This window comes from Bison bison, unplaced genomic scaffold (assembly GCF_000754665.1).
Source record: "Bison bison bison isolate TAMUID 2011002044 unplaced genomic scaffold, Bison_UMD1.0 scf7180017864041, whole genome shotgun sequence".
NCBI classification, from domain to species: domain Eukaryota; kingdom Metazoa; phylum Chordata; class Mammalia; order Artiodactyla; family Bovidae; genus Bison; species Bison bison.
Window position 1 is genome coordinate 4,882,077 of NW_011494613.1, and position 12,971 is coordinate 4,895,047.

Below are 12,971 nucleotides of genomic sequence, written 5' to 3' on the forward strand. Positions count from 1 at the left end.
TCTATGGTCACAGAGTTCCTTGCCTGGGGTGAACCGCTGGCGCCGATAGGAGGAAGGATTTCTCGTGTGCTAAGTGGCGAAGTTGGTAAGATAAGAGAAGGGCTCCCGCAGCCATCTCTGTTAATTTGTTTTGTTAGAACTGACAACAGTGTCTAATAGCTTCATTAAAAGCTTCCACTTCTGCTCTATGTTGCTAAATATGAAAAGTTGTAAGGAGTGAATAAATCATGTTTTCAGGCTATAAATTTTAGATTGGTGATGGACAGGGAAGCCTGACGTGCTGCAGTGCATGCAGAGTCGGATACGACTGAGGACTGAACTGAACTGATACATTTTAGGTATACTGAGAAATTATCCCAAACTGGAGTGGGTTGCCATTTCCTTCTCCAGGGGATCTTCCCGACCCAGGAATTGAACCCGGGTCTCCCGCATTGTAGGCAGACGCTTTACCATGTGAGCCACCAACGAAGTCCAGGTGTAAGATTTAGAGCCATTTTGGCCGCCAGGAAGTTTACTGGGAGTAAGGGACAAGGTGGATGGAGTAAGGAAAGAACAGGGAAATTTTAATCAGAAAATGCAAATAAAAGACTTCAGAAATGCGACGTCACTGTGGGATGGAGTTCATATAAGAATCTATGGTGGATGTGGGACAAACGCTGCAGACGTGCAAATACAAATGTTAGACCATATGCACATTTTAAATTTGGCAAACTTTGGCTTAAACGTGTTGCTGCGCCTATGATTAGTTCTTTTCTTAGTAACTTAAGAGATTTTATGCCCAATGAATTCATTGCTTCCCTCAAAAGTAACGCTGAGTTTCTCAAATTGTTAACCTTTCAACTCTTCATATCCTTTAATAAAATTTAAGACCATGTACCATAATTGGAATTGAGGTGGGTTTGTTTTGTTTTTAAACATGTCTCTTATAACGTTTCAATCGGTTTTTTCAGCCACCACAAAAACAAGCATATGTATCAACAAACCCTTTGAAAATAGACTAATTTTGAAGAGTATTTTGTAATCTTAATCTTGATTTTTCCAGCACTAAAATTTCTCATTTGTGAAATCAGGTCCTTTATGTCCAATTGTATTCTCCCTCGTCACCACCAGCAAGGTCAAAGATTAGGCAAAAAATTGGTGTCTTACTAAGGTCGATTTCTCAAACCACAATAACAGTGTCTTCAGATATTTTGGAGACTAGAGGGGAAACTAATACTTATTGAGCATTACTAAATGTTGGACGTGGCATTCTACTGATTAACCCCTGTAAATGAGACTTAAATTTCATTTAAGGATGTTAGTAATAGATTCTAAGGAAGTAGGACTAGATCCTACCTTTTTGGCTGACTCTAAAAGCATCTTCCCATGGAAACACTGTTACACTTTGTAGCACTATTACCACACTCAGGTTCCAAGTACTGCCTACTACACAGGATTGTGATAAAGATCAATGAGACTAAGCATGCTCACAATCAGTTCAGTTCAGTTCAATTGCTCAGTGGTGTCCAACTCTTTGTGACCCCATGGATTGCAACATGCCAGGCCTCCCTGTCCATCACCAACTCAAGGAGTTCACTCAAACTCATGTCCATTGAATTGGTGAAGCCATCCAACCATCTCCTCTGCCTTCAATCTTTCCCAGCATCCAGGTCTTTTCAAATGGGTCAGTTCTTTGCATCAGGTGGGCATAGTATTGGAGTTTCAGCTTCAGCATCAGTCCTTCCAATGAATATTCAGGACTGATTTCCTTTAGGATGGACTGGTTGGGTCTCCTTGCTGTCCAAGGGACTCACAAGAGTCTTCTCCAACACCACAGTTCAAAAGCATCAATTCTTTGAGGCTCAGCTTTCTTTATAGTCCAACTCTCAAATCCATACGTGACTACTGGAAAAACTGTAGCTTTCACTAGATGGACCTTTGTTGGGAAAGTAGTGTCTCTGCTTTTTAATAAGCTGTCTAGGTTGGTCATAACTTTTCTTCCAAGGAGCAACTGTCTTTTAATTTCATGGCTGCAGTCACCATCTGCAGTGATTGCTCACAATCAGAATCACGTAATTTTTTTTTTCCATACCACAGCTGCAAGCAGAATTTTAGTTCTCCAAACAGGGATCAAACCTGAGCCCCCTGCAGTGGAAGTTTAGGAGTCTTAACCACTGCACCACCAAAGAAGTCCTAGAATCATTTAGTTATTTATCAAGACTCATCCCTCTTGGCTTCCCAGGTGGTGGTAGTGGTAAAGAACCTGCCTGCCAATGCAGGAGATCCCTGGATCAGGAAGACTCCCTGGAGCGGGGAACGGCAATCCACTTCAGTATTCTTGCCTAGAGATTCCCATGGACAGAGGGGCTTGAGGCTATAGGCCATAAAGTTGCAAAGGCATGACTGAGCACACATGCATCCTTTTTACCCAGCTTTACATTTTTTTTTTTTTTGTATCGCACTTAACCCATTTCTACCACGTTTTACAATTTACTTATGCTTTTATCTGTCTCCTCATTCTTCCCATTGCCAAACTCCTTGTGGGCAGATCTCTGTATTGTACAGTGACTATCCAAGTGCCTGGCACACAGTAGGCATTTCATAAATATCTTTTGAACGCATAAGTACAGGAAGCATCTTTGCTTCCTGAGAAGCATTCAAACTTCGTGGAAGCCGAAACCACAGCTATCTTGCTCCAGGATTTTTCCAGAGTCCAGATTAACAGATCAAGAACTTTTAAGGATTGTATGAATTTAATAGTAACTCGGATTAAATACTGCTGGCCCGCTAAGTTTAGTGCAAGGATGCCTGGCTAACGAATGAAGGATGAGAACACAAAGATTATCCATAACATTGTTCTTCAGAACCCATTTTAAACCGACCAGCTGCAGCCTAGCTGTAGAGGCTAATACCCGTTATCGTTGCTCTTTTTTTTTTTTTTTTTTAAGTACAGCCCTGCACATGATCTGATCATTTTTTTGTAGTACAGTCTGGCACTAGTCTGATCATAGGATGATTCTGGACCGGCGTGACCTAAGGACAGTTACATTATCTCCAGACTCAGTTTCCTTATCAGTAATAACAAGCCTGAATAACAAGTTTATTCAAGCCTTTGGCTTGTGGGGGATAATGCACGTAAAGTGTTTCACAGAATACAAAATAATTGTTAGCTACTAGGAGGAATGACTTTTCCTCTTCCTTCACTCGCGCCCCTCCGCTCTTTTAAGGTTTAACCTAATCAAGAGAAGTCTGCGCCCCGCCCACCGCCTCTCTGGGCATGCGCACCAACGGAATGGCCGCACCCTGTCCTAATCAAATAATTTACCGGGGGAAGACGGGAAAATAGCCTCGCCTGAACCTTACTCTGAGGGGATCAGGTGGTAAAACGATAAGAGGCACATCATCTACAGGTTAAAAGGGCCAGGAAGACCCGGCTCTCCGCACCAGAAGAGCTGGGCCGCGAACCCACGTCTCCGAAGACCCAGGTACTCAAACCCGCCCCGGCTCTGCGCTAGAAGCGAGCCCAGGCACCCGCAGCTAATTGGGGAGGGAGGGGACCCCTGCCTCACTTTTCATTGGCCCAGAGTCACAAAGGCCGGCAGTTTCTCCCCCTTCCGGTTGCTGAGTGGTTGAGGCCAAAATACAACTCCTTTTGCCATTGGCTGAGCCCACCTGTCAGTCTTCTGGCGTCTTGCGGCGCGACACAGCCAGGCGCGGCCTATAGAGCAGTCTCGAAGCCTGCTGCAGGGAGAAGATGGCGGTCGCAGTGAGAACTTTGCAGGAGCAGCTAGAAAAGGCCAAAGAGAGCCTAAAGAATGTGGATGAGAATATTCGCAAGCTCACCGGGCGGGATCCGAATGACGTGAGGTAAGGAGTGGATGGGAAATGCTGGCTCCCAGAGGCGGCCGTGAAGCCGGGGTGAATTGGGGGCGGGGAGGGCGCTCAGCCCTGAGAAGACTGGAACATCGAGGCCTGTTCCCGGGCAGCCGTGGGACCCTGTTCTCTGTGAGGTGGGAATTTCCAAGGCCTTCAGCGTTAAGTCCTGAGTCTTGGGTGCGTGAGGAAGGAGAGCGGAGCCTGAGTGCCCTAGGATGGCCTCCCGTCCTGTGGGAAGGCCGGGACTGCCGATTCCCGCCCTCGGCCCCGCAGGCCCGGAACTGCAGCACAAAGCCTTCCTCCTTCCTGGGCCACCCGATTCAGGGCTGGCCCCGGGACCCTCCGGGGACGCGGTCCGCCGCCTCACCCTCCGGCTCTTGCCCACGTGCAACTTTCTTTGGGTTGGTGAAATTTGAACCTGACTCAGGCCTGTTAACGTGTAGTGATGTTGAGATAAACACAATTCTGTGAAACTGGTCTTGGGAAAACGAGGAAGTTAGTAAAGTGCTTCTTGCCGTGGTTCAAACACGTGGGTTTGAAACCGTCATCTTAGAACATTTCTGTTTATTTTCTCTTGATGGTGAACCGCACCCGTTTAAGTGTTTGGTGCTGTTAGAAACGATTGTTGGACTGATATGTAAATTATTTTGTAGGCCCATCCAAGCCAGGTTGCTCGCCCTTTCTGGTCCTGGTGGAGGTAGAGGACGTGGTAGTTTATTGCTGAGGTAAGATTTCCTTAAAATGTAATCCATTGGTACTGTACTAAATGAATCGGTTTAAGCAAATTTCGTGCTAGAGCCAGTGTTAAGAAAAGTTTGGTTTGTTTGAAGCTGTGATTAGCTGCAGTTTCTGTATAGTTACTTTCATTTACATTTACAGCTAGAGATTGAAGAATATAGTAACTATATCAGTTATGTGCAAAGTTTATTTATTCTCATAGATCTAAAAGAAATGCTATAAAAACATCCATCTTGAAGTAAATGTCCATCTGAGGTTACTTTATTCGGAAGAGGAGTTTTTAATATCGGCAACTAAATTATCTTCTTAAATAGAAATAACCATTTTTCTTAATTTTCATATGCTTTATGTTGGACATTTTTATTGCAGGCGTGGATTCTCAGATAGTGGAGGAGGACCCCCAGCCAAACAGAGAGACCTTGAAGGGGCAGTCAGTAGGTATGTTGGAGGACAAGATTCTGGAAGCATACTTTATTTTATGAAGTAGAATATAAATATTTAATCTTGTTGAATTGAGTTGTATTAGAATTGAGTGGTATATCACTTACTCTGAGTTTTTTCACTTGGTATTTGACTGAACTGAGACAGCCAGTATCCCTCAAAACTCAGTTGTTCATGGCAGTAGCAGAAATCTTAGCACATGGAGAAGGAAGTGGCAGCCCACTCCAGTATTCTTGCCTGGAAAAGTCCATGGACAGAGGAGCCTGGCAGGCTGCAGTCCATGGGGTTACATGACTGAGCATGCATGCATGATAGAGATTGGAGGGAGATGGGTTGGTAGCAATAAACTGGTAGAACTAAAAAAAGAAAGCACAGTAAAGGTCAGGAGAAAGATAAGATCGAGGAGATAGTCAGTTTGTCTTACTTTCCTGTCTTGCACTACAAAAGCTTAACTGGGTTGAGAGCTATAGGAGATCAAAGTTTGAATCGGCCTTTTTAAATTCCCTTTCCTATGTCAGGCTGGGAGGGGAGCGTCGGACTCGACGAGAATCACGCCAAGAAAGCGACCCAGAGGATGATGATGTTAAGAAGGTAATTGAGATTAAAAGAACTTCATAGAGGGTGAATATAGTATTTTCACCTTACTACATTTAGTAGAGTACTACCCGTATGTTAGTTAAATTACTGAGATTTCTTTTCTCCTGCAGCCAGCTTTGCAGTCTTCAGTTGTAGCTACCTCCAAAGAGCGCACACGGAGAGACCTTATCCAGGATCAAAATATGGATGAAAAGGGAAAGCAAAGGTATCTTAAGTATCTTTCTGGAGGAAAACAGCTCTTGTTAAATAACACAATTTTAAGAAAATTTTAGGAATTTTTCAAGTGTCTATACTGTGCTGCTTTTAGGACATGGCAGGCTTAAATAAAGTAGAACCTTTTGAAACTGGATTTTGTTTTTCTTTTCTTCAGAAACCGGCGAATATTTGGCTTGTTGATGGGCACCCTTCAGAAATTTAAACAAGAATCCACTGTTGCTACCGAAAGGGTATTTACGCAGTTTTTCTTTTGCTTCCTTTATTAAGCTGTCAAAGTAGTTGATTATGTGTTAAATGTTTAAAAAAATCTTAAGATTTAATTGCAAGATTCAATTAAATTTAATTGCAAGTGAAATGATATTTCCTGAGTGAAAAAGATTTAATTGCCAGCCTAAAATGAAGCTAAGAAAAAACTTAAAACTTTCTCAAGTTGTTATTAACTGGTTCTTTCTCAGGTGCTGTTAAGTAACTTAGTGAACTTTTCTTTGTTGTTCAGTGAGCCTAATTTGACTCAGGAGAACCTGGATTCGGGTTTCAGCTCTATAGCAATCTCATTTTCAGGTCTTGGGCAAGTCTGCATTTCTTCAGGCCTTATAGTACTTTCTTTCAAACAGCAAGTTGAACTTGTTAATCATTGTAATTTATTAAGTAATTATAATTTCTAAAACACAGGTATTCTAGAAGCAGAAGCATAAATTATATTCCCTGCTCTCCAGAGTTTATTTGTCCTATTTGTGGAAGTTTTTATTTTACTAAAGCTACAAAATTGTGTCTTAGGAGTTGAACACCAAGTTACTGCTTCTGAGGGGAGAAGGGAGATAGCAATTCAGTTATAGGCAGTTAATAAAGTTTTATTTCAGAGAGAGTGAACTAGTTGTCTGTTCTAGGATATCACTTGTCTCCAGTTTTTTGCTTTGGAAAGAGTAACTGAAAATAACCTATAAAGACAGTACTCTTCTCTTTCAGGTGAACTTTTAGGTTAAGTTCTTTCATATATTGTGTTGGAATGGAATGCTAACTGATATTACAGCTAGCAGCTTTAAAATTTAGATTTTTTACATGAAAAGGCTTCAGTCCCCATTTCCTGAAAGGGAAACTACAGTCTGCTTCAGATGCCAAGTTTGAATTAGCTGGTGTCCTGAATTACAGATGTGACACATGTTTGTAGACATCAGTAAAATTGCAGTGTTTTACATCAGGGTGCATAATAAGCTTTTAAAGGTTATTGTTTATCCTTAGCAAAAGAGACGCCAGGAAATTGAACAAAAACTTGAAGTGCAGGCAGAAGAAGAAAGAAAACAGGTTGAAAATGAGAGGAGAGAACTGTTTGAAGAGAGACGTGCTAAACAGACAGAACTGCGGCTTTTGGAACAGAAGGTTGAGCTTGCGCAGCTGGTGAGTATATTTTGGAATTCTAAAATTGGTAATCCTTCATGTTGACAAAAGCACTGACCTTTTACCTTTTCTTTAGCAAGAAGAATGGAATGAGCATAATGCCAAGATAATTAAATATATCAGAACTAAAACAAAGCCCCATTTGTTCTATATTCCTGGAAGAATGTGTCCTGCTACCCAAAAATTAATAGAGGAGTCTCAGAGAAAAATGAATGGTAAGTGTAAAGAAGAGGTCCCTTGAAATTTCCTTAATGGGTAACAGACTTATACATAGATACATATTTATTTCTTTCATGTAGCAATTGGAATTTGTTGATGTTTTAGAAAGATATTAAGGTGCTAATGTGTTTGGAGTATAGGATCGTTTGTTTCATGACAGATCTTAGATACAGGAAACTTAACATATTAGGTGGTGCTTAATGCATGTCTGTTTCTAAAGCATTTGTGTGAGCTGACTTCTTTTTTTGCTTGATATTCTTAGTAGCCTGGTTCAAATGCTGATGAATCAAGAAAAAGGTGAAGATTGTTGTAGTCTATAGAGGAAGTATATACATGGAAGGGTAGATACTGCTAAGATTGTGATTAGCTCATTTGTCTCTTTTTGGGATCGGAAAAATTAATTCATGATATGATACCATGAAACTGATTGTTTAAAAGAAGTTTTGTTCTTTTTTCATTTAGTCTGCAGTAAAATAGCAAAAGATTGTCCTGTTTTTCCATCAGGTAGATAATGTGTAGTTTTGTCTGCTACTGATTTCTTAAAGTGTTTAGGTTTCCAGTGTGCTTTTGCCATCTTGGATCAGTTTGGAATTACTTACTTGACATAATCAGTTTTGTTATCTCTTTACAAAAAAGACATTTAGATAAGATTCCAATGACATTTTGTGACCAGATGTCAAATTGTGACTTTGAATTTTTTAAATCTTAGTAAATTTTACACATGTAAATTTTTATTCTTTAGCTTTATTTGAAGGTAGACGCATCGAATTTGCAGAACAAATAAATAAAATGGAGGCTAGGCCTAGAAGACAATCAATGAAGGAAAAAGAGCATCAGGTGGTGGTGCGTAATGAAGAACAGAAGTCGGAACAAGAAGAGGGTAAGGTGGCTCAGCGAGAGGAAGAGTTGGAGGAGACAGGTAATCAGCACAATGATGTAGAAATAGAGGAAGCAGGAGAGGACGAGGAAAAGGAAATTGGTATAGTTCATAGTGATGCAGAGAAGGAACAGGAGGAGGAGGAACAAAAACAGGAAATGGAAGTAAAGATGGAGGAGGAAACTGAGGTAAGGGAAAGTGAGAAGCAGCAGGATAGTCAGCCTGAAGAAGTTATGGATGTGCTAGAGATGGTTGAGAGTGTCAAAAATGTAATTGCTGAGCAGGAGGTAATGGAAATCAATCAAGTTGAAAGCATAGAACCTTCAGAAAATGAAACTAGCAAAGAATTGGAGCCAGAAATGGAATTTGAAGTTGAGCCAGATAAAGAATGTAAATCTGTTTCTCCTGCAAAAGAGAATGCTAGTACTCTAGAAATGGAAAATGAGCCTGAGGAAAAAGAAGAAAAAGAATCTGAGCCCCAACCTGAGCCTATGGCTCAACCTCAGTCCCTGCCTCAGCCCCAGCCCCAATCTCAATCTCAATCCCAGTCTCAGCCCCAACAGGTACTCCAGCCCCCGCCTCTCTCTCAGCCTGAGACTTTGCCATTAGCTGTTTCTCAGCCACCACCTCAGGTTATTCAGGAGCAAGGACATTTACCACCTGAGAGGAAGGAGTTTCTTGTAGAATCTGTAAAACTCACTGAGGTGACAGAGCCAGTCCTGACGGTACATTCAGAGAGCAAGAACAAAACCAAAACTAGGAGCAGAAGTAGAGGTCGAGCTAGAAATAAAACAAGCAAGAGTAGAAGTCGAAGCAGTAGCAGTAGTAGTTCTAGTAGCAGTTCAACCAGTAGCAGCAGTGGAAGCAGTTCCAGCAGTGGCAGTAGCAGTAGTCGAAGTAGTTCCAGTAGCAGCTCAAGTACAAGTGGCAGCAGCAGTAGAGACAGTAGCAGCAGCACGACTAGCAGTAGTGAGAGCAGAAGTCGGAGTAGGGGCCGGGGGCATAACAGAGATAGAAAGCACAGAAGGAGCGTGGATCGGAAGCGAAGGGATGCTTCAGGACTAGAAAGAAGTCACAAGTCTGCAAAAGGAGGTAGTAGTAGAGATGCAAAAGGATCAAAGGATAAGAATTCCCGGTCTGACAGAAAGAGGTCTATATCAGAGAGTAGTCGATCAGGCAAAAGATCTTCGAGAAGTGAAAGAGACCGAAAATCAGACAGGAAAGACAAAAGGCGTTAATGGAAGAAGCCAGGCTTTCTTAGCCTATTCTTTGCAGCAGAAGATTTCTTGATGAGTTAAAAGGATTACCTTTCCTTGTAAGGAGAATGCTGCCTTAAGAATTGCATGTTGTAAAAAAATTTTTGGAAAATACAGACTGTTTGTTTACCAGACACTCTTGTACTTTTGCATAATTTTGTAAGAGTTATTTATCAAAATTATGTGAGGTTCCAAAATATGTAAAAACAATAATAATAAAAAAAGATTAACATCCCTTGTCATCTTTTTTAAATATCCTATACTCTTCAGTAAGAATCTGTATATTTTAATAGGTAAATCTTTAAGTCTGTTCCCTTCTGTATCATACATTGCTTTTGTAGAAATAAATGTGCATTTATTTCATTAGCTTTGGGATGTCCTCGTTGACGCTTGTATAATAAATACCCTCATGATACCATTTTCAGCTTTTATCACTAGATACTAAACATGATTAGAATGTTTTTGAAGATTTCATCACTTTTATTTGCCTTAGACAATTATTTTGAGTTGTCAAAGTCAGATCTTTCCAGCTTTGATGGGAACATAGTTTGTTCTTCAGAATCACTTAGCACATTTTTCTAATCTCCCTTGTTGTTTTAATCTAAGCATTTCCCCATTTTTCCTCTTTTCTCATATTTAAACCATATATTTGGTAGATAAAACAGTATGGCATTTTCTTTATGATTATGGGAGCATCTTTGTCTCCATGGTTACTTCTGTGATACAGCATATACATCTGTTAAAGAAAATAATCATTTTCTAGGGGAAAGAGGTAGAAAAGTATTTTCTAAACTTGGATTTTAAGTTTGTGGTCTTGTCTTAACTTTTGTGTTGGCCCTATCTGAAACATGCCAATATGTGTTTTCAAGAATTTTTGTTTAAGTATTTGTGTGAAAGTTTACAAAATGAAGGAACTTCATCTACACTTGAATCTGTAAGCAAGATAACACGCAAGTGGTACCAAATGATTATTTGTTGTTTTATAAATTTGTATGAATTTGGAGTATCTGTTGCCCATTACTATATGTGTGCAAATAAATGTGGCTTAGACTTGTGTGACTGCTTAAGACTAGTACTTGTATTAACTTTTTGATGCTTTATACAAGAGAGCACTTAAATTGCAGATGGTCTTTTTTTGAGTTCATAATTTTTTGTCGTGACTGTAGCTTTAGGCTTAATTTTGAATATTTATTATGCCATCTCTTGACAAGAAAACGGTAAGAGTTAAAATGTCAGCACATTTCCAGCATTGTATAAATGTTAGTTAACGTGGTAAAAGAAAGATCTCTTTAAAAAATCCTTTCTTGGAGCAATTATTACATAGTAAATGTGTAGATCTTCTCAAGCTGCAAAGCTAGATACCTGCATCCCTGGGCCAGTTGTTTCTACCAAGAGTCACTTTACCTAGGAATTGTAATGCTTTTCAGCATTACAGTATAAGCTTTATTTTCTTGTGTGCCATTATGGGGAGAAGGTTGGTAAACACTTAAAAGGGATAACCATAGGACAACCTGATTCTTTTCTTAAAGCATCCTTGTTCGATGAATCTAAAATACTTATATGTATTAAGATCTTATACAAATTAAATGTTCACTCATTTTTATCCAGAAAATTTGAACTGTTGTCATGGTGCTTATACAGAAGATTATTTTGGGATTATAATGCATGAGGAGAAAAAAGGAAAAGATCTTTGGAATATGCAGAACAATTTTATTTTGGTTAAGCTGTACTGATCACGTATATAAAGAAAATTCTAATAACTTCGTTAGCTTTTTAGTGGTATGCATTTATAAATTAGAAGGTTTTATTTTTAAAATTGGGTTTTGCTTTATCCTTGTAAATGATATTTTAAGGAATTTATGTTAAGAGAATCATGTAATTGGTTCCTTACAAAGATAACAAATGTTAGAATGTAAAAGTAGTGACAGTTTCTTAGGGGGAAAAGACATACAGAAATCCTATTAGAAATTATTTTTATGGGAAAATGTAGAAGCTTAAAAGGGGTACATTTACTGACCAAGGACTGCAATTAGTTTGGAGCTCTGTTAATTAGAGACATCTAAGAGGCTGTTAAGAAAACGCTTTGCTCTAAGAGTCCAAGGTTAGGTATGGCCACAGAAATTAGAAAATAGTATCACCTTCGATGAGCTGTATCCAGTCTAGGGCTTGTCCTTGCAGTATGTAGAACTCTGGTAATTATACACATGTATACTCTAGTCATTAGGGCCAAGCACTAATGCAGCAATTGAGTGAGTTGATAGGCTACTAAGTTGACAGATGATTGCATGGGATAGTAATGTAGGCCAGTTCCCTCAGAATAGCAAGTCACTAGCATGTTTGGGCGGAGAAGGCAATGGCAACCCACTCCAGTACTCTTGCCTGGCAAATCCCACAGACAGAGGAGCCTGGTGGGCTGCAGTCCATGGGGTCGCTAGAAGTCGGACACAACTGAGCGACTTCACTTTGATGCATTGGAGAAGGAAATGGCAACCCACTCCAGTATTCTTGCCTGGAGGATCCCAGGGATGGGGGAGCCTGGTGAGCTACCATCTCTGAGGTCGCACAGAGTCGGACACAGCTGAAGCAGCTTAGCAGCAGCAGCAGCATGTTTGGGGGTTCATTTCTTAACATGAGTTTTTTAGATAATTTTTTTTTTTTAATCCTTGAATAAAAGTAAAATCAGTTTCCCTTGAGATACTGCCATTAAAGCACTTAGCCCAGAAAAATCTGTTGCCTGTCTACATGTTTGGACTTGGCTTCTGTAAGAAATCAATGGGGAGGATTGCAGCTTGGCAAACCTGAAGTAGCTGAAAATCTCTTAAACACTACTTTGTCTCACCTAGCATAATACTTCCCATTGCCATTTCAGTACCTTATTTAAGTTTATAACACCCCTACTATCCTCTTGTCTTTATTTTCTTCCATAATTCTTCATATTATGTAGTTATATTGTACTTTGATATATTGTATATGTCCCATTAGAATTCAAACTCCATGAGTTTTTTAATCCCATTGCTGTAATTCAGATACCTTGGATATGAACCTTGTTATAGGCAATATAATGAATAAATTATGGTGGGTAATTAATGTTCGTGTGGTTTGATCTTTTTCTTTCCAGCTTATGTTACCTCTTCTATCACATTAAAATACGCTTCTTTGAAACAGCTGTTTTAAATGTACCAGCCATTGTAGCTGGACCCAAGGAGGCATTTCTGGCTTAAGTTCTTTAGCTTTTATTTATGGCATGTCATTAGAGAGTTTTGAACAAAGAGGTTAAATGATAGGATTTAATAGAATTACTCTGGCGACTGTGCTAAGGAAAGACTAAATGGAACCGAGGTCAGTAACAAAGGGTTAAGGAGCTACTGTAATTAGAC

The 12,971-nt window shown here is 40.0% G+C and overlaps 1 protein-coding gene across 2 annotated transcripts; it reads left to right on the forward strand.

The window, feature by feature from the left end:
* The first annotated feature begins 1 nt into the window (after nucleotide 1).
* PNN (pinin, desmosome associated protein) lies at nucleotides 2–10,661 on the forward strand. Of its 2 annotated transcripts, none has more exons than XM_010835329.1 (10): nucleotides 2–85; nucleotides 3,207–3,846; nucleotides 4,509–4,580; nucleotides 4,963–5,031; nucleotides 5,553–5,625; nucleotides 5,742–5,836; nucleotides 6,002–6,077; nucleotides 7,087–7,242; nucleotides 7,319–7,457; nucleotides 8,204–10,661. In XM_010835329.1, exons 2-10 carry the CDS (start codon nucleotides 3,734–3,736, stop codon nucleotides 9,574–9,576), a joined length of 2,166 nt encoding a protein of 721 aa, XP_010833631.1. In that variant the 5' UTR covers nucleotides 2–85; nucleotides 3,207–3,733; the 3' UTR covers nucleotides 9,577–10,661. The 2 variants fall into 2 exon arrangements, with proteins under 2 accessions (XP_010833631.1, XP_010833632.1); XM_010835330.1 differs by having other exon boundaries at nucleotides 68–85; nucleotides 3,390–3,846.
* Nucleotides 10,662–12,971: the final 2,310 nt, after the last annotated feature.

Bases quoted from the DNA above. Each gene is read 5' to 3' on its own strand.
- PNN (XM_010835329.1), top strand. From the start codon at position 3,734: ATGGCGGTCGCAGTGAGAACTTTGCAGGAGCAGCTAGAAAAGGCCAAA. The intron at 3,847-4,508 runs GTAAGGAGTGGA...ATTATTTTGTAG, and splicing joins CGGGATCCGAATGACGTGAG to GCCCATCCAAGCCAGGTTGC. The intron at 5,626-5,741 runs GTAATTGAGATT...TTTCTCCTGCAG, and splicing joins AGGATGATGATGTTAAGAAG to CCAGCTTTGCAGTCTTCAGT.